Raw genomic sequence first — 27949 nt, 5'->3', positions numbered from 1 at the left:
CGGTAGAGTTGAGGGAGCATTCCTGTGGGCGGAGGTTAGTCAAAAAACGGTTCTAGTGACGTCATTAAAGAAGGAAGTAGAGGGATGTAGTCCAAACCGGCCGTTCACTGTAGGCGACTTCTGTTAAATAAAATATCTCGCTTGGCATTGAACTTTGAGCTTTATAATTTTACAGATATTATTTATGCTCTAACAGCAACATTACACACTAACTAAAGTTTGAAACATGGGATCACGAAGAACGGGACCTTTAATACAATTGTTACATTTATTTTATTGCCACACTTTAATATGTGAATTATATTATCAGAAAACTGAACATTTAGCGTTGTCAGGCTTTTATTTGTGCTTATGGATAAAACAACGGCGCTGCACACTCAGCTGCTCATAAACATGGCTTCTATAAATTTGACCTGCCACAAGATGGCGCTGTTTTCGACACTCTTGGTGCTTCGAATCTTTTACCGAAACATTTAGGGGAAAGCCTCAGTGCTCTCATGAGGCTTCATTTGCCCATCCCTAATGTATCATATGAAATAAATAAAACCAAACTGGTTTGTAATAAGTGAATATGGTAATGCTGTTTTTGGAGTTCCTCTAGTGAGATATTGATATTCTCACTGCTCACGTGCTGTCTCCTGTGTTCTCAGTCCTGGTTCCTGTCGAGTTTGTTTCCCGAGTTTCCTTATGGATTTGCTGCTTTTCCAGTGACTTCTGCCCATTGCATCCCTGCGTTACCGAGCCCGTATTCTACATCTGCCCACCTCGACTCTGACCAGCATCTCTTCTTTCTTCAATAAACTCATTACTGTTCACTCGCATTTGGATCCTTCTGACTTTTTCCTTTTGAGTTATGACAAGTTGTTGTGTTTCTGCTCATCTCTTCCTTTTTATCCTGTTCTTGTTGTTCCTCTTATCTTCAGTAATTCTGCTTGTTAACTGCAGGTGTCATCACCAATGTTCTATCATCATTTGTAGAATGAATCTACTTTATTTCACTAACTGCAACATTGCTTCAGTGTTACTTTTACACTCTATAGACTGGGACCATATGAAAACTGAGCAGTGTTTGTTTAACACTGGCGATTTTTACTGTGTAAAAGTGTAACCAGCAACGTGTTTTTCTTTATTAAATAATTTATTAAAATTCTGTTTTTTTTTTAAACAAAAATTATATTTAAGTACAAACACACACTATGAAACATGATGTGTAACACATACACAAGTTTTGTTGTGGTCTTGCTGGGATCATACCAGCACCCAAAAGACAACATATGCTGGTCCACCAGCACACCAGCATCCTATGCTGGGATCCAGCAAACCAGCAAACAGCATCCCATGCTGGGGATCAGCAAACCAGCAACCAACATCCCATGCTGGATGTATTTTTTTCATGTATTTTTTAGCAGGGATTTAAAACACACTATAGAGAGCATTGCTGCCTACTAGACTATGTGAAGCGATGTATGGCAATGGAGCTTGCCAACTATTTTACTGTAATTTACTTATATATCAGATTGTTTTCCAACAAAACTGATTGAACATGATCAGTGAGCCAATCCAATTTTCCCCTCCGACACTCTTAGTTAACTTTTTAGCAGCTTTTCCACCATTCTCTTTGATTAATCATTCCATTTCGTGCCCATCCGGTAAGAATATGGTTTAATTTTCTACTGTGGTGCTGATAACGGAGCTCTTTTAAATGTAATACAAATGCGTAGGGGTGTGCAATATGACGGTTTTTGATCGTGGATGATTAAAATGCCTCCAAGATCTGCTTTTAAAGAAATATCGTAGTATCGTGCTACAGTCTATTCTATCAGTTCAGTTCTGGCGCCTCCGTCTCAACATACTGTAGTCTACAACGCGACGTATATTCACATGACACTTTTAGTCTAGATAGAAATAGGGGTCCACGCGCACCCCCCGGCTTTTTTTATGCCACCTGATTTTTTCAAATCTTTAAAGTGTCTATTTTCAGAATCTGCCAGGTGCCAAGCTGAAATAATGTCCCAAAGGCTTCATTTTTAACCCTTTGCTGCACCCGACCGGAACCCGAAACATAAAAAAATTATATAGAAAGTGGCATAACATTTGAAGTAAACAACATACAGACACAAATGAACATATTTTTTCATACAATTCTGACCCCAGGAATTGAATGGAATGGTTATTTTTGACATTTGAAAACATATTGACCCTATTTCTGGACAAAAATAGCAAAAAATGGCCAAAAATGTGTAGAGGATCAACTATATTTTCATTTTCTCAAGCGCATAGGGTGATTTTTTTTTTCACAAACTGTTATTTCTTAATCATTCAAGTGTCTATTTTAAAATTAAATTGGGTACCAAGCTGAAATAATGGCCAAAATGCTTTATTTTTAACCCTTTGCTGCACCCGACCGGAACCCCAAAAATCCAAAAATTATATAGAAAGTGGCATAACATTTGAAGTAAACAACATACAGAGACAAATTAACATATTTTCCCATACAATTCTGACCCCAGGAATTGAATGAAATGGTTATTTTTGACATTTGAAAACATATTGACCCTATTTCTGGACAAAAATAGCAAAAAATGGCCAAAAATGTGTAGAGGATCAACTATATTTTCGTTTTCTCAAGCGCATAGGGTGATTTTTTTTTTCACAAACTGTTATTTCTTTATCATTCAGGTGTCTATTTTAAAATTGAATTGGGTACCAAGCTGAAATAATGTCCAAAATGCTTTATTTTTAAACCTTTGCACCAAACCCGAAAAATCTAATGTGATATAAAGTGCCATAACTTTTGATGTAAACAACTCACAGAGACAAATGGACACATTTTTCCATACAATTCTGACCCGGGGAAATTGTAATTTGTTATATTTTACAACATCTTGACCATCTATGGTCAAAAACAGCAAAGAAAAAGCTAATTTGACACCATTTTTATTATTCTAATAGCAGCCTGAAATGGGGTTTATTTTAACCTTTTACTGCACCTATCCTGAACCTGAAGAAATTGAAAATAGCTTTACTTTTGAAGTAAACAAAACAAAGCAAGCTGTCGGTTGGTACCTGCAGATCGCCATCTCCCACTGCTTTCTCTTTTGGAACAATTTCAGTACGTATTTGAAACTATAATTAAGATATACCTTTGTAGTCATAACTAAGTCATAACAGTTTTTACTATAATCACAGGCTTTCGGAAAGCGAGAAGCTATCATATCTACACAGTATTCGAGATATGAGACTCTGTGAAGCAGCCAGTTCACCATACCGCATGATGGATATTTGTGAACAGATTCCATTAACATTAGAGGACTTACCTTTGAATACAATTGGCTATCACCAATACTGCTATAAAAGCTTTACAGGGAAAATAGATTGTTTTACAAGTGCCAAAGGCTTCTACATCTGGAGAATCATCATTGAAAAAGGACTCTTTGCGCCATGTCAAATCTCTGTCAATTCAATCTGAAGGATAGCCTGGAAATCCAGACCTAAATCTAAAAGATTAATGGTCTGGTGTCGACTAATGCAAATCGCCCAGCTCGAGGGGCGGCACCAAGCGTGCATTTGAAAATCTCACTGCACGCAATTGGATAACACTACGACCAATCACAACAATAAAACGCTACCAGCGGAGCTCACTGGTAGATTATAGTCTTACCGTATCCGGTCGGCAAAACAGCAAAAACGTCCTTCTTGCAAAGGAACGATTCAAGCACCGTCTTCTGTTCCTCTTTTAGATAAAAAGCCAAGTCTAACTCGTTCATTGTAGCGGCCAAAGCTGTTTCAAACAACTGGTATTCATCCATAGCCATCTTGCAATGTTTACTAATGACTTCAACGTCACAGCGCTGTCGTCATCTATATCAGATAACCCGATGTGATTGGTGCAGCTCCGATCGAGGGGCATATTTAATGAGCATCATTACTCAACACCAGAGTATCTCGCTGAGCAAATTCAACTTGTGCTCTCGTGAGAACTCTGGATTACCAGGGTATCTGAAGGAGCTCCAAGAAGGTGTTCCTTCTTGTTTCCCAATCATTGCATTTTCTGTGACAAAGCAAAATCCAAGTTCAAGGGCAAGACTGAAGAGCTTACAAAGTTTCAGAGTTGGAAACACAAGGAACCAGCCTGGAAAGTTATTGAACCTAGGGCACAGGGATTAAAGAAATAGGCTCTTTATCGCAAGGTGTAGGACAAGGACCTTTTTGCAATGGAAGCTAAGTATCATCTATCATGCAGAAACAACTTCAACACAGAGTACCAAATCCATGAGCATGGAAGGGAGAGGGCAGAAAAGGCAGCAGACAACATTGACAGCCTGCAGGCCCAGAAGATAGCAGCACATAAGTCGTATTGTGTGGTAAAGGATTACATTCTTAGGAATGTGATTGAATGCAAAGAGGTTGTCCAGCTAAGACCCAACTTGTACATGAAGACATTGGAAAATCAAGGTTCCCTTTCGAGAACGGTCACTTCATATTGCATAGCTAATACGCAGTGGCAAACTCCTTTCCTCGAGAATATTAAAGCTAATAATTTAAAACGCAGTGCAGCTGCACAGCGAACACAGCAGAGCGTCTAGCTCGCCCATTGGCTGTGCTGCAGCAACTGCACAACCTATGGCCAAGCGCCTCTGACGTGATGGGCACCAAGTCATCTGATTGGGTCGCACGTCAGAGCGCGCCTAAATGGGCGTGGCCTTAGTTAAGTCAAGTCAAGTCAAGTATATTTGTATAGCGCTTTTCACAATACAGATTGTATCAAAGCAGCTTCACAGTATTAAATTAAAATAATACAACAAGGTTTGTTTCTAGTGGAATTTATTCATTGATAAAATAAAATTAAATATCCCCAAAATATCCCCTTAGTCTATAAAGGAATCCCATTCTGGCCAAATAGCAGGTTTAAATCGACTGAAGTGACAAATCCCGACAGATTGTAATAGTGCGGCAGGCTATGCAATACTCGTTCCCTTACTCTCAGGGAACTGAGGTTACGTTAGTAAACGAGTACGTTCCCTTTCGAGAACGGTCACTTCGTATTATGTAGCTAATACGCAGTGGGGACGCAATGTAAAATGCCGCACTATTAGCAAGTGGCTGCATACAACTGGCTCCTAGGGAAGCAACCCGAGGTTCACAGAAACAAGCCATAACAAACCCCAACATAGTGACAGTAACCAGACGTGAGTCGGGTTTCATGAATAAGGGGCTGGAGTATAAGGGTCGCTCCGAACATAAGTCCCAGGACAATTGTGCTAATGGACAGTAATAGGTAGACTAATAAGATCGGACCCTAGCTGGAGTACTGACGATGCAGCGGCCATGAGACCGAGAAGCCTCTGAAACTTCCTGAGGGGCATGCACGCACCTACCCTGAAGGACCCCTTATAGAGAGAGCGCACTCTGGTGTGAGCCGCGCTCTCATCATTGTAGAGTCGATAACTGTGCCCAGAAAGATTACGTTCTGGCTGGGTAACAGTTTGCTCTTGGAAAAATTTACCCTGAGCCCCAGGCATTCCAAATAGCTGAGGAGCATAGATCTGTCTGTCAATAATTCGGTCTTCGACTGACACATAATGAGCCAATCGTGGAGATAGTTCAGCATGCGCACTCCGTTGCCTCAGGGGAGAAAGTGCTGAGTCCATGCACTTTGTGAAAGTACGGGCTGCTAGAGACAGACCGAACGGTATGACCGTGTATTGATAAGCCTACCCCTCGAAGGCGAATCTCAAGAATGGCCTGTGATGGGGCATTATCTTAATGTGAAAGTAAGCGTCTTTCAGATCCACCGTAAAAAAATTACGACACTCCAGGGATGTCTTGTGAACCGCTCTGGATCTCCAGCCAACAGCAGTGGGCGGGCTTCTTCGAGCAGAGGCAGCTTCTCATAACCTTTTTCTGCTGCGCCGTCAACAGAGGAGAGCGTGGCGGAAGTAAAAGCGCTCATGCGTGCTGAGTACGGTGCACGCCATGATTTCGTGAGTTCGTCGTGGACCTCAGGGAAAAAAGGCGCTGGCTTGTGACGGGGGCCTGCTGGCGCCCAGGCAGAAACCATCCATCCAGCCTGCTTCTAGGTTGCTCCTCAGGCGAGGCCCATTCGAGACCGAGGTCTAAAACGGCCGCAGTGAGGATACGCAGCATCTCAGTGTCCGAATTAGCCTAGTTCCGGTAGCAGCAGCGCTAGCACCAGACTGTGAGAAGGCGGGGTCAGCTGGGCCTGTCCACTCTTCCTCAAGCGCAGCAATGGAGAGGCTGTCGTCGTGTTTTTCGTGCGATCTGCCGAAGGAGACGAGACCTGTCGCTTGAAGGGAGAGGGGGCATTGGTCTGCCTGAGTGAACAGGACCGGCGAAGTAGGAAGTGAGTGAGAAAGTGAGAAAGCGACAGTGTCGCCGTCTCGAAAGAAAGCTAGCCGCATCCGCAGTGTTGAGATGGGCAGGCTCTTGCAGTGAGAGCAGCCCGCGGCAGAGAGTGCATCTTCAGTGTGGGTGGGTCCCAGGCACGTGGCGCACTCTGAGTGCCCATCTTCCTTGTGTATGCGTGCTCCGCATGAGGTGCACGAGGGGCGAGGCATTTGAAACAACGTTCGCTAAATTTGACTCTTTTAGAACTGAGTGTCGCAGCAGCGAACACAACAGTAGCAGTAAAAGGATATAGCGTTTTTCTCGCCGGATGGCCTCAGGAGAGCAGCGACAGAAGAGAAGCGGCTTCGAGGTGAGCTGAAGGCGCTGTCTACTGTATGCAAGGCTTGCTCTAGCTGTTATTGCTTGTTTCGACGGCGAAAGCTTCAGAGGAGGTCAGAATCGTGAAGAGTCGCTGAAGGAGATAAAATCTGCTATTTGGCCAGAATTGGCTTCCTTTATTAGACTAAGGCCACGCCCATTTAGGCGCGCTCTGACGTGCGACCCAATCAAATGACTTGGCGCCCATCACGTCAGAGGCGCTTGGCCATAGTTTGTGCAGTTGCTGCAGCACAGCCAATGGGCGAGCTAGACGCTCTGCTGTGTTCGCTGTGCAGTTGCACTGCGTTTTAAATTATTAGAAATAAATTATCAAAAGAGAAAGCAGTGGGAGATGGCGATCTGCAGGTACCAACTGACAGCCACCAACTGCCAACTGCAAAGCCCCAACATTCTCAAACTTTTTAAGTTAATTTGCTTTGTTTTGTTTACTTCAAAAATAAAGCTATTTTCAATTTCTTCAGGTTCAGGATAGGTGCAGTAAAAGGTTAAAATAAACCCCATTTCAGGCTGCTATTAGTATAATAAAAATGGTGTCAAATTAGCTTTTTTTTTGCTGTTTTTGACCATAGATGGTCAAGATGTTGTAAAACATAACAAATAACAATTTCCCCGGGTCAGAATTGTATGGAAAAATGTGTCCATTTGTCTCTGTGAGTTGTTTACATCAAAAGTTATGGCACTTTATATCACATTAGATTTTTCGGGTTTGGTGCAAAGGTTTAAAAATAAAGCATTTTGGACATTATTTCAGCTTGGTACCCAATTTAATTTTAAAATAGACACCTGAATGATAAAGTACGGAAGCCCTGAACCGCAAGGTGAGAAAAAAAATAAAGAAAACTTATCTCGTTATTTCGACTTAATAAGTCGTTATTTCGACATAATATCTCGTTATTTCGACATAATATCTCGTTATTTCGACTTAATAAGTCGTTATTTCGACATAATAAGTCGTTATTTCGACATAAGTCGTTATTTCGACATAAATATCTCGTTATTACGACATAATAAGTCGTTATTTCGACATAATATCTCGTTATTTCGACATAATATCTCGTTATTACGACATAATAAGTCGTTATTTCGACATAATATCTCGTTATTTCGACATAATATCTCGTTATTACGACATAATAAGTCGTTATTTCGACATAAGTCGTTATTTCGACATAATATCTCGTTATTTCGACATAATATCTCGTTATTTCGACATAAATATCTCGTTATTTCGACATAATAAGGGGACATTCTAATATGCATTAAGCTACATTTAGCGTTCTTATAATGAGTTTCTATGGGAGGAAAATGCTTAACGTCAAATTAAACGCTTTGCGTTCATATTCTGGACTTATCTGATTTTTGTAGTAGCATATAGCCTACTTTATTATGATTTTAGTATCATATTGATTAATAAATGCACACACAATTATCCGTGAACTTGATAAATGTTGCAGATATGTTTTAGGCTACTATCCAAAAACAAATTGCTTTCAATTATGTGTGCAAAATTCAGAATTCAACGAATGCAGTGCAACAACAACAATAATAGTTAAATTAATATTAGTATTATTAATAATAATAATAATAAAGGTCGCCGTAGTGCTAGGCTAAGGCAGTGCAAGCCAAGTCAAGTAAAACAGAGTTTCTTTGCGTTCATAGTCTGGACTTATCTGATTTTTTTGTAGTATTTATTATGATTTTAGTATCATATTGATTAAGAAATGCACGCACAATTATCCTTGAACTTGATAAATGTTGCAGATATTTTAGGCTACCCATAAACAAATTGCTTTCAAATGTGCAAAATTCAGAATTCAACGAATGTGCAGCGATTTGTACAAATAGAGACATTTTTGTGTATAAAAGACATTTTTGTTTTATTTTGTATTAGTGATTATAATTTGCGCGTCCATTTATTGACGTCTGAGTCGATCTCATTTGAGTGTATTCGGCAATTTGCTTAACGTGGAATTAAACGCGTATATTCTGAGCTCATCAGATTTTGTTGTGCATATACTTTATTACTATGATTATTTACTGTGTTTGGTCTGTTAGTAAATATGTTAAGATTTGTATTCATTTCGATATGCCACTAGAGGGCAGAATAAGACCGGGAATTATAGAATGCATTGTAGTTATGTTGACCTACTGTTTTCATAACACTGGATATTCTACTAATTTATACTTTTCTAAAACGTTGCATATTAATGGCAAATAAATTATTTGGCAATTACACATAGTTTTGTGCTAGTTTTGTTGTCAGTATTGCTCTTTCAGCCAGCTTGATAGTTTATCTATTAGATTGGTTTATTTGTTAACTTTACACAACTCAATCGCAGATAGCCTATTTTGCAGATCAGAAACTATGTTTTACTTGACTTGGCTTGCACTGCCTTATACCACTACTGCGGCTGTTATCATTTTTATTATTATTAGTGTAATTGCCAAAGTTAATTGCCATTAATATGCAACGTTTTAGAAAAGTATAAATTAGTAGAATATCCAGTGTTATGAAAACAGTAGGTCAACATAACTACAATGCATTCTATAATTCCCGGTCTTATTCTGCCCTCTAGTGGCATATCGAAATGAATACAAATCTTAACATATTTACTAACAGACCAAACACAGTAAATAATCATAGTAATAAAGTATATGCACAACAAAATCTGATGAGCTCAGAATATACGCGTTTAATTCCACGTTAAGCAAATTGCCGAATACACTCAAATGAGATCGACTCAGACGTCAATAAATGGACGCGCAAATTATAATCACTAATACAAAATAAAACAAAAATGTCTTTTATACACAAAAATGTCTCTATTTGTACAAATCGCTGCACATTCGTTGAATTCTGAATTTTGCACATTTGAAAGCAATTTGTTTATGGGTAGCCTAAAATATCTGCAACATTTATCAAGTTCAAGGATAATTGTGCGTGCATTTCTTAATCAATATGATACTAAAATCATAATAAATACTACAAAAAAATCAGATAAGTCCAGACTATGAACGCAAAGAAACTCTGTTTTACTTGACTTGGCTTGCACTGCCTTAGCCTAGCACTACGGCGACCTTTATTATTATTATTATTAATAATACTAATATTAATTTAACTATTATTGTTGTTGTTGCACTGCATTCGTTGAATTCTGAATTTTGCACACATAATTGAAAGCAATTTGTTTGTGGATAGTAGCCTAAAACATATCTGCAACATTTATCAAGTTCACGGATAATTGTGCGTGCATTTATTAATCAATATGATACTAAAATCATAATAAAGTAGGCTATATGCTACTACAAAAATCAGATAAGTCCAGAATATGAACGCAAAGCGTTTAATTTGACGTTAAGCATTTTCCTCCCATAGAAACTCATTATAAGAACGCTAAATGTAGCTTAATGCATATTAGAATGTCCCCTTATTATGTCGAAATAACGAGATATTTATGTCGAAATAACGAGATATTATGTCGAAATAACGAGATATTATGTCGAAATAACGACTTATTATGTCGAAATAACGACTTATTATGTCGTAATAACGAGATATTATGTCGAAATAACGAGATATTATGTCGAAATAACGACTTATGTCGTAATAACGAGATATGTCGAAATAACGAGATATTATGTCGAAATAACGACTTATTATGTCGTAATAACGAGATATTTATGTCGAAATAACGACTTATTATGTCGAAATAACGACTTATTATGTCGAAATAACGACTTATTAAGTCGAAATAACGAGATATTATGTCGAAATAACGAGATATTATGTCGAAATAACGAGATATTATGTCGAAATAACGACTTAAGTCGAAATAACGAGATAAGTTTTCTTTATTTTTTTTCTCACCTTGCGGTTCAGGGCTTCCGTAATAAAGAAATAACAGTTTGTGAAAAAAAAAAATCACCCTATGCGCTTGAGAAAACGAAAATATAGTTGATCCTCTACACATTTTTGGCCATTTTTTGCTATTTTTGTCCAGAAATAGGGTCAATATGTTTTCAAATGTCAAAAATAACCATTTCATTCAATTCCTGGGGTCAGAATTGTATGGGAAAATATGTTAATTTGTCTCTGTATGTTGTTTACTTCAAATGTTATGCCACTTTCTATATAATTTTTGGATTTTTGGGGTTCCGGTCAGGTGCAGCAAAGGGTTAAAAATAAAGCATTTTGGAGATTATTTCAGCTTGGTACCCAATTTAATTTTAAAATAGACACTTGAATGATAAAGAAATAACAGTTTGTGGAAAAAAAATCACCCTATGCACTTGAGAAAATGAAAATATAGTTGATCCTCTACACATTTTTGGCCATTTTTTGCTATTTTTGTCCAGAAATAGGGTCAATATGGTTTCAAATGTCAAAAATAACCATTCCATTCAATTCTTGGGGTCAGAATTGTATGGGAAAATATGTTCATTTGTCTCTGTATGTTGTTTACTTCAAATGTTATGCCACTTTCTATATAATTTTTTTATTTTTCGGGTTCCGGTCGGGTGCAGCAAAGGGTTAAAAATGAAGCCTTTGGGACATTATTTCAGCTTGGCACCTGGCAGATTCTGAAAATAGACACTTTAAAGATTTGAAAAAATCAGGTGGCATAAAAAAAGGCGGGGGGTGCGCGTGGACCCCTATTTCCATCTAGACTATTTACAATATAGTGGTAGAGTTACACTCACAGAACACTGCAGTTCATGCAAGTTCATTATTTGCCTGTGCATTAAAGCTTTGCCTGTTAAACATTTAATTTGCGTGCTGATGCGCGGTTCTAACTAACATGCAATTTCACGGCCTCGGGAAGTGGGGGTGCTGCAGCACCTCCTATTGGCGAGAGGGAGATTTTTAAAAAATGTAGGCCTATTAAAAATATTTTGCACAATTTATAAATTCCTTATGAATATTTTAGGAAATGATTTTGACACACGTAGGCTATTACGTGTAATTTGGATTTTAATTTCATTATTTTGAGGCCTAATCAACACAGGTTCGGAAGTTACGTTGTCAACGTCAGACTGGCAGGCTAGTGGTCATCGAGTAAAGAGGTTTCCCGATCGTTCCATGCAGCATACATACATCCATGGCAGCAGCAGACTAGTAAATTTACATAGTCTAATGACAGAAACAAGGAGGAAATATGGCACAGAAACGGATTTTGGATTTTTTTGGAAAACCACCAGTGAAGAACTCTAGTACCGCAACCATGACAATGGAGTCTGTCCGCCCACCTCTGCCTGCAGTTGCACCGGCAGGCCCAGCCCCAGCACCCGCAACCCAACCTAGCGTGATTGGATTAGACGAGCCCTTCCAGCCAACATCCAGTTTCAAATTTCCTGCACGGCGTTGTGGTAATGAAACGTTCTCACGTTCTGTGGCATCGGCTTGGTTTGTTAGATGGCAGTGGCTGCATTATGTGGAAGAGACTGATCATATTTTGTGTTTTGTTTGCCTGAAAGCAGTCGGAAAAAAAGTCATACCTAGAGACAAATTTAAGAAAGAGAACCCCTTCGTGAATGCCGGCTTTTCAAATTGGCGTAAAGCCACTGAAAATTTTAACGAGCATGAGAGATCAGAGTTGCACAGCGAGTCAATACAAAAGTTGGCCGATTTGGATGACGTCCCCATAGATGCTCCCTTATCCAGCGCTCATGCCAGAAAGCAGGCTACTGCCTGACACTGTTTGGAGCTTCTCTTCAGGACCACCTGATTCCTTGGCAGCAAGGGAATTGCCTTCAAGGGCGACACAGCACGCAAAGGAATACTGTATGAATTGATGCTGGAGCGCACCTATGATCTCCCTGAAGAAAGAAAGTGGATAGAAGGAAGAGACAACTGGATGTCGGACACTATACAAAATTAAATAATTGAAAAGTTTGCTCATGCTATCCAGAGGGAAATTGTTGCCCGCTCATAGCACTGCCGATTTTATGGCATCAGCACCACTGAGCAGTTCTCCTGAGTCTGAAATATGTTGACAGCTGCTTGGAGCCTCACACTGTGTTTTGGGGATTTTATAACGCCCGGGACAGCACTGGAGAAACTCTTTTCAGCTGCATCAAGGATATTTTTTTAAGACTAAACATCCCCATTGAACGCATCGCAGGATTTTGTATTGATGGAGCAGCTAATATGTCAGGGTGTTTTTCAGGCGTGCAAGCTTGGCTTAAAGAGTTAAACCCACACTCACTTTATGTGCATTGCAACAACCACTCACTGGATTTGATTCTTCAAGAAGTCGCGTATGAAGTGAGTCTTGTAGCCGATACTTTGAACTTTGTTCAGGGTGTCTGATCTGTGATAAGAGAGTCATTAAAGCGAAAACGGCTCTACCAATCGTTTTTTGGCTGTGATGAGGTTGCTGTCAACATCTTAGGCCTTTGCCCGACAAGGTGGTGTATCTGTGACATGTCCATTAACCGCGTCACTGCAGCTTACCCCACTCTCCTGACTACACTGCACGAGCTGAAGGATGACAAGAGTGTCAGGGGGGACAGCAGAGTAAAGATCGGGGGACTCTGCAAACAGGCTTTAAAAGGGAGAACATATTTCGGTCTTTTATGCTGCCATGCCCTGTTCGAGCCCTGTGGAGCAGTTGCCACAAGCCTACAGAGTGCCACAGCAAGTTCGCAAGGTCCACTGGAATGCACAGGTGTGCTGAGAGAACAAATAGCCACACTACGTGATGAGTTAGTTGTGGACGAGCTGATCCGCAAGGTTGAAACCTGCGCATCACAAACCTCCCTGAAAATGCCAGACACCACCACTCCTAGAGTAAGCAAAACCCCAGCTCGCCTTCGCCAAACTAGAGAGCCAGAGGCAGTCGCGCATGGCGCACAAACAGTGGATTGGCGACGTAGCTTTTTCGAGGCTATTGATGTGATATCGGCAGGGCTGGACAGAAGATTTGATCAGGCCAGTATGAAGCTTGCCGCAAAGCGAGAGAGGGCTGTTATCAAAGCAGCAGAGGGAAGGAGCATCAATCTGGATGCCATTCAGCTCCAGGAGGAGCTTGACACAGACCGCCTTGAACTCCAGCTCAAAATGCTTAGGCCAAGCATCGCCAAGCAGCTTGCCGATGTCACAAAAGACAGAGGGCCTAAGTGTGTCACAGTCCAAGATGTAGCATCTTGTAGCAGCTATGTAGCAGCATGTTTGACAAAGCTCCAGCCACAAACAAGAGCCATGTTTTCAGAGACAGAAAAACTGATCGAGTTATGTCTGTGCCTACCCATCTCCGTGGCCTCATCCGAGCGCACTTTCTCCGCCTTGCGTCTTTTGAAGACATGGGTACGCAGCACCATGACCCAGAAAAGACTCACACACCTTTCGCTGATGCATACCAACACAGACATTCTGAACTTCCTGGACATTCATCCCCTCATGAGAGACTTTATCTCCACGACCCCAGAGCGCACTTCGACATTTGGATACCTGTAACCAGGGCACCCTGCCTGTAGCTCAGGTAAGAACATGGTGCCGCCGCGCTTGTAACATTTATTTTTTAGACAACAAGTGGGATCAGCTTTGACTAGCCAAGCAATTGTAAGTAATACACTATAGTATTTTTGCAAGGTGGTGGGGATGGAGATGGAGAGTGTTATTTTGATCGTGTGTTCTTTGTGCATTGGATGTGGAGAACTGTTAAATGATGTTTAAATAGTCGGAGATTATTTCCTTGTGGTTTGTGTAAAAAGGTTGGAGATGGAGACAGAAAGTGTTATTTTGTGCGTGTGTTCTTTGCGTAATGGATGTGGAGAACTGTTAAATAACATTTAAATAGTCGGAGATTATTTCCTTGTGGTTTGTGTAAAAAGGTTGGAGATGGAGACAGAAAGCGTTATTTTGTGCGTGTGTTCTTTGCGTAATGGATGTGGAGAACTGTTCAATAACGTGCTTAAATAGTCAGAGATTATTTCCTTGTGGTATGCGTAAAAGGATTTTGGAGTTGCGTGTGACATAAAAGTGCAGTGATTCAGGTTCATGCCAGCTGACCAAATCGATTGCATTGTTATAGCATTATTGTGAAGTTTAATTAAAGGTCCCGTTCTTCGTGATCCCATGTTTCAAAACTTTAGTTAGTGTGTAATGTTGTTGTTAGAGTATAAATAATATCTGTAAAATTATAAAGCTCAAAGTTCAATGCCAAGCGAGATATTTTATTTAACAGAAGTCGCCTACAGTGAACGGCCGGTTTGGACTACATCCCTCTACTTCCTTCTTTAATGACGTCACTAGAACAGTTTTTTGACTAACCTCCGCCCACAGGAATACACAAAAAAAGGGGGCGTGGTCTTGTTGCGCTCCCACAGAGAAGAGGAAGAGTTGCGTTTGAGAGTGTGTTTGTCGCCATGTCGTCGAGACGCTGTTATTTTCATCCCGGAGTCCAATCACCTTTGTTTGGCCTTCCCAGGAACGCTGTACTTAGAGATCAATGGTTATAATTTATGCGCATGCGCATGCATCTCCACGTTATGGTAAGAGGCGTGACCTTTCCGGGCAACGTGCGCTAAGCTGCTGTCGAATCACAACACAGGAACTGCTGGCACAATCAGAACTCGTTACGTATTTCTGAAGGAGGGACTTCATAGAACAAGGAAGTTATCAGCCCGTTTTTAGGACAGTGAAAACAGCGGTATACAGATAAGTAAATTGTGTGAAAAATAGTGTTTTTTTACACGCGAAACATGAACACATGTTATATTGCACACTGTAAACACAATCAAAGCTTCAAAAACACACGAAAAACAGGACCTTTAATATTATATGTTGTTATAATATTATTTGTTGTATCTAAATATGTTGTATGTATGTATATCTGAAGTTGTAACGAAAGTAATTCCCCCCTGGGATTATTAAAGTATTTCTGATTCTGATTCTGCTGCAGCTTCTGATTAATAGCGCATATATTCATCTGAGAACTGGGGCCTGTTTCATTAAGGATGTTCAACCAACTCTGAGTTAAAACTTGAACTCTTGAGTTGACTTACCCTGAGATGGGAAACTCTTGAGAACAGCTGAAATTAGTTAGTTCAATCAACTCTGAGTTGACTGACTCTGAGTTAAGCGCGTGCACCACAACTATAAAAAGCCATTATCAATGGAGCGCAGATATTATGAGTCACCATGGCAACAGCGCCAGACAAAAAGAGGTCTTCATATTTCTCACCAGCATAACTGTATGTGCTTCTGCAAGCATATGGAGAGTATGAACATTATTTCGTTTATAAGTTATAAGTTTACATTTCAATTACTGTTATACAGTGATGGGTGTAATTAATTACCAAGTAATCTAAATACTGTAATTTAATTAAAGGGATTACTCTTAATTCTTCTGTAATTTAAAGTTAAATCTGATGTAATTGTATTAGACTATAGAACAATTCTGTATAGGCTATTTAACATACATTTTTAAAAGGTATATTTTTTAATGTAACCTTCTCCCTCTACACACTTTGGTCAATTCAAGAATAATTCATGCAATTGTATATTGTTTATTTGAAAGCATTAAAAGTGCTGTTTCTTGTCTCTCCTTGTATAGACCCCTTTTGCGCCGACGTCACAGTTAGTCACGGCGCTAGCTGGAGGCAAAACAAACGGAAAACTGGAGGCGGCCAATACAAACCAGCACAGATTCGGCTACATAATAAGGACCTTAAATTATTATTTTTATTATTAAATGTCATCTTGTTGTGTTATTGGGTGCAAGAATCGATGAAAAATGAGTATGCTGTATCTGGAATTTTTATTTCTAGAAAATATCCACATCTTTAAAATTGCACCGTAATATGTCACTCTTTACATTGCCGTCTTCTTGGCGCTGGTTAGGCAGAACTGCGGATCGTACACACAAATCTTTACATGACCATTCAGCACATAGTTATAGGCATCTAAAGATTTATATGTCCTCAGTATCTCTATCGGGCAGGTGTAGAAGTCAGGCCACTCAACCGTTGGTAGCGTTAACGTTAATCCTGTCAGATCGTCCATCCATTGACTGAACGTGTACGGGTCGGCCAGTCTGGTTCCGTCCGTTAAAATTAACTTTTGCAAATAACAATCGCGGTCCTGGACAGTGAGTGACCTTGCACATTAAGATAAAACTGGATTTTCTCCAGTCATTGTTAAAAAAACAAGCTAACAAACTGGCAAACTAGCGTTAGTGAAGCGGCCAGAGGGATCTTTCTGCCTCCAGCTAAGCCCCGCCCACACAAATACGTCACCATGTTTACCAACTGTAAAAGGGTCTATTGTTCAAGTGTTTAAGGTTGACATGGGATTTAGTAATTAGTAATAAGTAGACCAATAATTTCTAAAGATAGTCATTATTACATTAATCTAATTACACTGTTGAAGATGTCATTTGTAGTTAGTAATACAAGTAATTTACCCAACTGTTATAATATCAGAGGTGAAACTGGAAGAACCTAATTTTAATTTTCATGTAGGTGCAATCCTGCAGGCATTAAAAGAACATGGCAGCAGCTGAAAATTAAATATAAAAACATAATTCAATCAAGTAAGGTTTGAGCATATCATGGGTGTAGGCTACCTGACTTTACAAACATTTGACATATTAAATAACTAAATAGCATCCAGTGTCCAGCAGTGCAGTAGAATTTTTGGCTGAGGGAATTCCTGGAGGGACTTCAGAGCCAGTCCCAAAGATCCAAGGGCCTTCATAAAATGTGTTTACATGTGTTATTTTTTATATAGGCTATTTTTTATATTTCCATATATTTTACTTTGGGTTAGGATTTTTGTTGGTCCCAATAAATTCTGATGGTAATATCTGTCTTTTGGAGCCTCCTGTCCCAACAGAACCCCAGGCAGTTGTAAGTCGCCTATTCAATACACCAGAAATTATGACAAATAGTGTTATAAAGTGTACTCAACCAAATGCTCATCACATGGGGATAAAGAGTTTCTGCTGCCACAGAGAGGCCTACAGAGGTAATGCTAATATTATGTGTCTACACATCAAACAATCTACACATTCACATTTTTTCACATTTTTATGTGGAGTAGCCATTAGAATCTAAGTTTAAATCTAAGTATAAACGGGTATTCTTATCTCTCCCCCCGCCCCCAGAGTGTGGAAGAACAGCAGGAGGACGGTCCATCAACTTCTGGTGCACAGATGAACACAGTTCAGTGATTTTCAGTAAATGCCACAGTTTAATTCTGTAGAATTTGTTTAGAACTACATTATGTAACTCTAATCTACTACTGTATTTTCAGTTGCCAGTTAAGGAGTTATATATTATTTTAAAAAAAACAAAAAAACAAAAAAAAAAACAAAAAAAAACAGCAGTAAAAATAGCAATCTTTTATTTATTAATAAACGATTAATTTTATTAATAAAAAGGTACTGAAAGAATGAATGAGGTGTTTAAACACCACTTCCTCTTTAAAAAAGGGGAGGAGACCGGAAGAAACTCTGGGTTTACCAAAGAAAACCTGCTCCCGACCAGGTTAGGTTCACAGAGTAAGTTACCATGGTAACTGACTCTGAGTATAAGTTACCTCTCTTTCAGAAACAGGCTTGACTTACTCTGCTTTCTCAGGTTTAACATACCTCCCATTCTGAAACAGAAAACTCAGAGTTTCCCTCATTTCAGGGTTAACATACTCAGAGTTTTCACTTAACCTCCTTTCTGAAACAGGCCCCTGATGATGTCTGTGTGTTTCAGACCCTGGCTGTGTGCACTGAAGTGTATATGACAATAAAGTAGTGAATCTCAATGTATTTTTAAAATGTATTTTAAATAGGCCTATAGGCTCATAGGTTTTTTGTCCAAAAAAAAAACAAAAAAAATTTCACAGCACCCCCGTTCAAAATTACTTCCAGCGGCCCTGTGCGATTTTCTGAGCGCGTACACCTTAAGCACACACACTAAAACGTCAAACAGCGCCTGATTACTGGACTAAGTTATTTTTTTCAAGCCTTATTGCGCTAATACTGTCAAATACACACAATGTTTACATAAACACAGTTGGTTATGTCTAAAGTGAAAGCACACATTTGAGAGAAAATAGGATGCGTGTCATATGCATGTCCATTAAATGCGTGCCGGTCTTAAAGTGACAGTAGCCCAATAGTAAACATGCTGCCGTTTATCCTTAAAGGGATAGTTCACCCAAAAATGAAAATTATGTCATTATTTACTCACTCTAATTTTGTTCCAAACCTGTATTAATTCTTTCTTGTGCTGAAAAAAAAAAAAAAAAAAAGAAAGAATATATTTTGAAGAATGTGGCTATCCAAACAGTTGCTGGTCCCCATTGACTTCCATAAGAAAAAAATATACTATAGAAGTCACTGGGGACCAAAAATCTAAAACAACTTGAGAGAGTAAATTATGACAATTTTCATTTTGGGGGGAACTAATCCTTTAATGTTAATAAAACAACAAAACACAAAGAGAAAATCACTCACTGCTCTTGACTGAGAACTTTAAATGTAGCTTTAATAAGAATCAATGTATAATTTATACAGTGATGTCTATGTAGTGTTTTATTTTTATATTTGTTCATTTCATTTCTTTCTTGAATGCTACTGTTAAATACACCTACTGTAGCTGGAAAAATAAAGCCCTGTTTATTTCTTTGTATATTATGTTGTGTAGCCTATTTTTATTTGTGCCACTTTGGCCTATACTTGTCTGCCATTCTTTTTTTATTTCATATTTTGATACCTTGTAAGCCAAGGCTTTGTTTTTAAAATAGGGAAACTAGTTTGGCTGTTATGCTCAGGCACTTGCAAAATAGTAAAACCAACATGAAAGAGAGTCGTGATCAAATCGTGAACCGTGATTTTCCTGATCGTGATATGATATTTTTGCCATATCGCCCACCCCTACAAATGCGTCAGTCGTTGCCTTGGTAAAGCAAGAGTTTACAGATGAAATGAGATGTAAATAGCGACTGCGTGATGGAGGATGATCAGATATTTCTTTTCATTTTATTAATTTGTGTATACAAATCAAATAGCATGATTAGCAAGCTATAGAGAAACTGGTTGCCAAGCAACAGACAAGTGACCAATCCTGGGTTGCAAAGTCACTACATGTATTCTACCAGCACGGTTAGGCAACCGTGTCAAGAATGGGTCGAGAACAGTTTGTAACCGTGCCGTGCAGTACCAGGCTTAAGTGGAAATACAACTGGAACCGGTCATTACTCTGACGGTGGAATAGCTGCTTTTGGTTAAAGTAAATGATGAATGATGATGTACTACAATTGTATTGATACGTCAATTTTTGGAAGTCAAATATTGTGACATCATGTCACAATAAAACCATTAAAAACTCAAGTATTTTAATTTATTTTCTAGCAGGAAATAGGCAAATTCTTTTCAACAGAAGTTTAGTTTTCATAAAGATCCCTCTGTTCATTAACTCACCTTGATAGTAAGCAGTACTGGGTTGTGGCCAGGGCCTCCCCCAGTGTTTTCCGGGTTAAACTCTGAATCAGGCTGGCACATGAAGCTTGGTTTTAACACATAGCCACAGCGGCCGTTTGGTAAAAAACGGCCTCTGTTTAGATCCATCTCGTTACATTGGGTTTGAAAGTTTAATGCCACTGCAAAATAATTTTTCTGTCAGTAATTTATAAATTTTGACTGTGCAGTCATTTTTAAAAACGTGCAGTCTGCAAGTTTTCTTTAATTAAATGTTTACCCATCTGACAACCAGCATTCCACATGTCTTGAGGATTGTAGTTGGAGGATTGCACCCGCTGACCAGATGGGTAGATCCTGCTCAATTGCATGCTGTTGTGACGTACAAACAACTTGCCTATGAAAAAAAGAGAGAAATTTAGAACCAATGAAAACAAACAAGAACATGTTTATCTATATATATATATATATATATATATATATATATATATATATATATATATATATATATCAGTGGGGCTTTCTGCAAGACTGCAAGGGAAGCTTGGCTTCCCCTATAATGTCAAAAAATGAATGGTCAGATATGTACTATTGTGTTAACATTTTATTGACTAAAAATGCGTTAGAAAACGTTCATCTCAAAGACGAGTTCATTCAGAATCAGTTACATATAGCAGGTTGGCTGACTCGATTTCCTTCTCATACTGTCACAGTGTCTGTTGTGTTTCCACTGGGTGTCCACTAGAGGTCCCTTCCTTCCTGTCTCCATTCATCCTGAAACCACATTTCCCATAATCCTTGTTTGGTCCCATCACTTGTGATTACACCCAGCTGTTCCCATTTATGTTGTTAGTGTCGGTGCATAAATACCCTGTTTGTGTTAGTTCATGTTACGGAGTCATTATTGTATGTCACTCGTCAACTCTAGGGTCTGTTCTCAAGTCTGTTCTCGTTGTTGTCCTGGCTTGTTTTGTTTATTCGTTATCTGATTGATTAAATGGTTTTCGACACTGGCATGGAGGACTACGATTCTGATTATTTGGACTTTGACTCTTGCATGGATGACGATTATTTGGATTGCCCTGATTACCATGTTGCTGCGGTTGGATCCACCCATTTCTCCGCTAGCGATCGTGACACATACATTCCTGTAGCATCATCGTGCATTTTTCTGTTGAAGCCCAGCGTCCATTGACTTCACTGGGGCTGCTTTGAACAGTTTTTTTGTGCTTCAAACTAGACGGTCATTGGATAAATGCTGCGATTATGTCCCGCCCACGGACGCTCATCGTCTCTGGGGGTGAATGAGGAGTGGGCTGGCCTGGACTCCGGGCTTCTGCGTGATGATTGGAGGGTCTGTCGCAAGGCTGCATCTCCTTTTGATTGACAGCGATTTCATACAATAAAAAGTCGCTGATGCTGAAGCTATTCGAGCTCAGTCCCATTGCGGATTTTGCAAGTATAGTCGAAAGACAAAATGCTGAAGCTATTCGAGCTCAGTCCCATTGCGGATTTTGCAAGTATAGTCGAAAGACAAACTGCTGCAACCTATTTCTTGGTATTTGCTTGTCGAAATTGCCAGCCAATTTTCATAAAACATTTCACACAATTATACATTTATACCTTTATTATATTATTACTTATTATATTTTTTATATTATTATTAGTAATAATTTAAAAAATATATCAAAATAATAAAAAAATATATTATTAGTAGTAGTAGTATTATTATACTTTATTATATTATATTATTATTTATACCTTTATTATATTATTACATTTATACAATTATATAGCTCTGGCCATTGAGAGGACACTGGTCAAGTCACTGGAAAAGACGCCTAGTTGGTACAACAGGGTCACAGAGCATTTTCTTGAGAAGGAACGTACAATTTACGTATAAATAAACTGACATTTTTTGTCGGCCGAAAATGAGCTTCCCCTCTTTGAAAGACCCGCAGCCGCCACAAAAACTAAATATGAGATGTCATGTGTAGAAAACAAAAAAAAAATCACCGCAAATATCACTTGTGAATTTACAGAATATTTCAAGATTGAATTTACATTTTCACTCAGGCAGTAATTTTGTCAAATTACTATATTTCTATTTAACTCTGTGTATAGATAAATAAAATGTCAGCTATTTTATTCAAAAAAGATTTAAGATGCAATTTCTATCACTGAATGTTAATAAACACAATAGTACCTGATTCTTTGATTAGTTTCAATGCATCACTCTCAGAGAAAGAGGACATCTCATTGGGAGGTTTCTTGGCAGATGGATCAAATTGTTTGAAGGCAACACTGCGGGTATACACCACCAGATCAGACAGCTCTGGACTCAACTTACAGTCCTTCAAAGGAAAAGAAAAAGCTAAATTTGTACTCAAATAAAATTGTCAAACTGCCAGACTGCAAAAAAGTGATTAAATGAGTAAAAAAAAAAAAGTAATGATATGAAATGAGTAGTGATATGAGGAAGATACACCTACCCAAACATGTGTACAGTTCAAAAGTTTGGGGTCAGTAGGATTTTTTTAAAGAAATTAATACTTTTATTCAGCAAGGCACTAAATTGATCAAAAGGGACAGTAAAGACTTTTACATTGTTACAAAATATTTCTATTTCAAATAAATGCTGTAATTTTGAACTTTCTTTTCATCAAATAATCCCGGAGACAATGTATCATGGTTTCCACAAAATGATTAACCAGCACAAAAGTGGCCTGTTGCATAAGCCGCTTAAACTAGTCTTAAAACTTAGTCATCATTTTTTTTTTAAGTCAGTTACATAAAAAGTTAGAGAAGTCTATAGAATTTGAATAGGAAAAGTAAGACTGATTACCTCTTATCTAACTAGTTCTTAAAGGGATAGTTCACCCAAAAATGAAAATTATTTCATTAATGTCAACTCATGTCGTTCCAAACCCGTAAGACTTTTGTTCATTTTCGGAACACAAATGAAGATCTTTTTGATGAAATCTGAGAGCTTTCTATCCCTCCATAGACAGCTACGCAACTGACACTTTGACACTTGAATAAGTTCAAAAAGAGATCGTAAAACTAATCCATATGAATTGACGCGATCGCTTTATATAATGAACAGATTAAACAAACCTCTTGCGAAAGCTCAAACGTGCTGTGTAACATGAGAATGAACCTCATTGGTTCTCACGTGTCAAGCTTCTGTTTACCTCAACTGATGAGTGAGTTGATAAATGTTTATATGTGAATAAAAGCCTGAATTCAATCTGTTCATCATATAAAGCGATCGTGTTTCTTCAGAAACTTTTGGACTAAACCGCTCAATTCATATAGATTATTTTACGATTTCTTTATAATTATTTTTGAAGCATCAAAGTGTCAGTTGCGTAGCTGTCTATTGAGGGACAGACAGAAAGCTCTCAGATTTCATCAAAAAGATCTTCATTTATGTTCAGAAGATGACCGAAAGTCTTAAGGGTTTGGAACAACGTGAGGTTGAGTAATTAATAAAATAATTTATATTTTTGGGTGAACTAACCTTTTAAGAAACAGTCTTCACATAGTGGCTTTTGTAACTTGCCCCTGTTTTTAACATTCATAATAAGAAATATTTCTTGAGCACCAAATCAGAATTATTTCTAAAGGACCAAATCAGAATGATTTCTGAAGGATCATGTGACACTGAAGACAGGAGTAATGGCTGCTGAAAATATAGCTTTGCCACACCATGAATAAATTACATAGAAAATAGAAAACAGCTATATCATATATCAATATTTCACAAAATTACTGTTTTTACTGTATTTTTGATCAAATAAAAGCATCCTTGGTGAGCATAAGAGACTTCTTTCAAAAACATAAAAAAAAATCGAACTAGATCCAAACTTTTGAAGTTAGCGTACATACAAATGCAAATAGAAACATGTATATATACTAGGGGTGTAACGATACCCTCATGTCACGATTCGATACATATCACGATACTGAAATAACGATACAATATTATTGCGATACTCCAAGACATATGGTAAAAGGTTAACAAAAAATGTACTGTTGATTAAAATGCTAAATTATTACATTGGGTGTGGAAATTAATAGGCTTGGACTTGGTGCTGGTAACCCAATGCACAGGAAAATAGTGACACCAGAATAAAAATATTCATGATTCTGAAGCTGAAAATACAGAATTATTTCAGATAAATATGCTTCCACTCTGTCACTGAATAGATATATTTAAAATAATGTAAAACTTTTTCCTGTTAACATAAGATATTTTTTTATCTTTATCAGGACCCACAAATATTCCCCCATTGCATTATTATACATTATATTCAACATTATAGTAGTTTAATGTAGCACTGACACTAAAACTCTGTAAACTTGAATTTTTTCATGCACAGTAATTTTCATTTTGGGTGAATTATATACAATACATATTGTCACTATTCACCATACATATTGTTGCATTTTTGTATTGCGATATATTGTGACACGATATATTGTTACACCCCTAATATTTGCACAAAACAAGTAGCAAAAAGACAGACGCTGACCTTCCATGCTTTAGGCTTGCTTTCAGCTTTAGATTCATCATCTGAGGAGCTTGAGTCAGAGCTGGAGCTGTCCTGCTTCACTTTGATCTTCTTTGCTTTTATCAAGATCTTCCCTTTTAGGTCCTGCCATAAAAAATATATCTCTATAGCTTTTTTTATCTATCACCACACATATCTACATTTTAGCATTATAATATTATTTCGGTTATTATTTCAGTGTTAAGCAGGGCCATCACTAGAGGGGAGAAAGGTGGTGACATTGCTCAGGGCCCCTGGCTTTCAGGGGGCCCCTGCTATTTCAACCCGAGGGGTTGTTGCTCCAGGGCCTTATCTGTATCTGGAGCCCCAGTGCAGGTTGTTGCTGTAGGATTTCCTCAATTGAAATCATGGTCCTGGGAGTGTGGATGGGATGGATGGGTATCCCCATCGAAAAGGGAGCAAATGTCCATAGACCCCATGTTAAAATGTCCGTTTTCACAGCATAAATTCATGTTTTTACAGGTTGGTCCCATGGACTTTTATTGTATTTTTCGATAGGTTCCGAGTGCCTGACAATTGTGAGGGGGGTGAATTTTTTTCTAACTCGTTAGTTTAGATAGTATTTAGATATAAAATGTATGCCAAATAAGGGCGTGGTTAACTTTGATTGACAGCTTGATTGACAGCTGATAACGAGCATAGGCTGCGCCAAGGAGAATGACAACATAGGAAGCGCCATTTTTTTAATATACAGTTGAAATATAATACTACTGTTTCTGTATCATGAAATGTAGTTTTAAGAGTTTTTCAGGTGAGAATGTAGTTGTTTAAAGCTCAAATCTGTGGTTTATTCATAAAGATTTATGAAAATTTGATCCAGGTTGTGAGATGCAGGCGATCAGCGGACGCTCAACGCTCATGTACCCCGCCGGGAACAGCCTTTCCTCGGATAGTCGTTCTGACGTTTGCCGCTGACTCTGGCGTCTCTGTAGTGGTTAAACATGAGATATAATTCGTCTTGTGTATATCTAACGGGCGATCTTTGGTCTCGTGAATCTATAATTTGTTCCCTGGCCAATCGTTTTGGCTGAGGGCTAAGTTAAGTGAATTTTCATAACTTTATAAGCTATTTAACTTTACCGTTGTATGGTTAGACTAGAGCGCTGACTTTGTATGTTTGACTGAATTGTTTGCTTTATTTGTATAGCTTCTTGTACCTTTTACTTATACTTTTATAATGGCTAATATTGATAAAACTGAAATTTAACAAAAAGAGACTGGGTTGAGTTTTGTCATTTTAAATTTTAATACAACGAAGATGGTCTGTAATGTTGTTTACTGCAACATCTGTTGTTTAGTACAAATGCACATATTGCCTGGACCATATTAAAATGTTTAATATTTTTATATTATATAAATCGAAAAGAGGCAGGGTTGTGTTTTATATTTCGTTTTGTTATAAATAGGCTAATGTTATATGCAGTGAATATAATCAATACGCGTTGCCTGAACCACATTTCTGTGGCTATAATGTTTAAGATTTCTTTAAATTAAAACGAAAAGTGGCAGTGTGGTGTTTTATAACATATTTCGTTTTATTGTTGCCTAAAATATACATACAGAGATAACCGGAGTAGCAGAGCGAGCGGAGTGATGCAGAATAACCGGACTCGCGTCCTCGGGAGTCATTCTCCTGAGTCGGACTTGGCAATTAAGTCCGAACTTTGCGTACTTGCTATCGAGAAACGCCTAATGTCGGCGCTTGGCTTCTTGTGACAAACACGCCGAGAAGCAAGAACAAGATCTGCTGTATGTCATCCATTGTTGTTTATGTTGCTTTCTTCACGCGAAAATGACATCGTTCCAGTCTCACGCAAAGCCCGCCCTTTTACCCATATATGGATTGGCCAGAAGGTGGGCGGGGTTAGGATTTCCCGAGATTTTCCAAGATGGCGCCGCCCATACCCCCCATAAACGGCTTCAAACCCGTTCATCAGAAAGTCTATGGGTGACGTCACAGACGCTTTGTCCATATTTTTTACAGTCTATGGTACAACGTCAACAGATGACAACAACAAGCATAATAAGGGAAAAAAATTATTTAAAACAAGAGCCAGATTGTGCAATCGATACATTGCATTGTATCTACATTTTAATATAGAATCAACACAGAAACAAAATATGTGTGAAATGAGATACTAGTAACACTTTCGCGGATATTCCGTATCATAACAAGCAAAGTGTCTCAACTGAAAAAAGACCAACGCTGCCAAAACGCTCTCAAGCGCCCACAGCTAGGCGTTTTCAGCAGAGCGCCTAGCGTTTTCAGCTGGCTAAAACGCTTTGGTGGACACACGGCCTAAAGCTGCTTTAAATCTGTATTGTAAAAAGCGCTATATAATTAAAGGTGACTTGACTTTACATATTAAAGGTAAAATGAGACCAACACATTTCAATACACAAAGTATTCAAAAGCACTTTGTGGATAGCTTTTCATCTACTGTCAATGAAATCTATGTATTCTTACAGATTAGAGGTGTTGAGAATTATAAGGCATATGCTCAGATATACTCACAGTTAACCTATATAGAAGAACTGTTATGACAGTCCAGGAAAATCAAGCACTGTCTTTTGCATAAAATTCAAAACATTACAGATAGACTGCTTTTACTGGTTTTAGAGTACATTTAATGAAAAATCTTTTAAGGAAGGGCTGACTGTATTACCTCTGGTGATGGTAGCCACTGAAGCGGCTTGTCATTGAGAGGTTTGGTGAGCAGTTTGTCTCCCAGAATTGACTGCAGCAGTTGGGCCATCATTGTCTGCTGCTCCACACAGCAGTGGTTCTCCAGAGACAGAATAAGAGGATATGGAGAAGTCTAGAAGATAAGCATATATCTATGTATACATATGTATTTATGTATGTTTTATTTTATTTTACCTTTTGGCATTTTTAAGGCAAGGCCTATTTTCAAAGGAAAGGGGCTAAACACATTATGTAGACTGACAAATGGGGTCTCACTTAGGAGCCCTAATCACCTTGGCGAATTGGCGAGTGGAATTTGCATGACAAGCCACTAGGGTTGTGCCGATAGACGATAGTATCGTGTATCGACGATAGACAGAGATATCGCCGATGGCAGATGCCTTTGACGATATCAATACGATAATTGGCTCGATTTCCCATTAATGTATTAAATCATTATTATTATTATTATTATGAAGCTAGTATAGTTATTAAATTAATTAGGAACTACAATTATATTT

The 27949-nt window shown here is 38.4% G+C and overlaps 1 protein-coding gene across 2 annotated transcripts in view; it reads right to left on the bottom strand.

Annotated features, from left to right (window-relative positions):
- plcd3b (phospholipase C, delta 3b) overlaps positions 1 to 27949 on the bottom strand; it is a 104907-nt gene that overhangs the window by 33401 nt on the left and 43557 nt on the right. For both annotated transcript variants that reach the window (XM_079852052.1, XM_079852053.1), the window contains exons 9-13: positions 27409 to 27561; positions 24704 to 24826; positions 22372 to 22519; positions 20446 to 20562; positions 20169 to 20347 (exon numbers count right to left, since the gene is read on the bottom strand). In XM_079852052.1, the coding sequence (XP_079708178.1) occupies positions 20169 to 20347; positions 20446 to 20562; positions 22372 to 22519; positions 24704 to 24826; positions 27409 to 27561 (720 nt within the window). The remainder of the gene's footprint in view (positions 1 to 20168; positions 20348 to 20445; positions 20563 to 22371; positions 22520 to 24703; positions 24827 to 27408; positions 27562 to 27949) is intronic.

Source organism: Squalius cephalus (genome assembly GCF_949319135.1).
Source record: "Squalius cephalus genome assembly, chromosome: 19".
NCBI classification, from domain to species: Eukaryota; Metazoa; Chordata; class Actinopteri; order Cypriniformes; family Leuciscidae; genus Squalius; species Squalius cephalus.
Note: the sequence above shows the minus strand (reverse complement) of the source record. Positions and strands in the feature narration are given on the sequence as shown.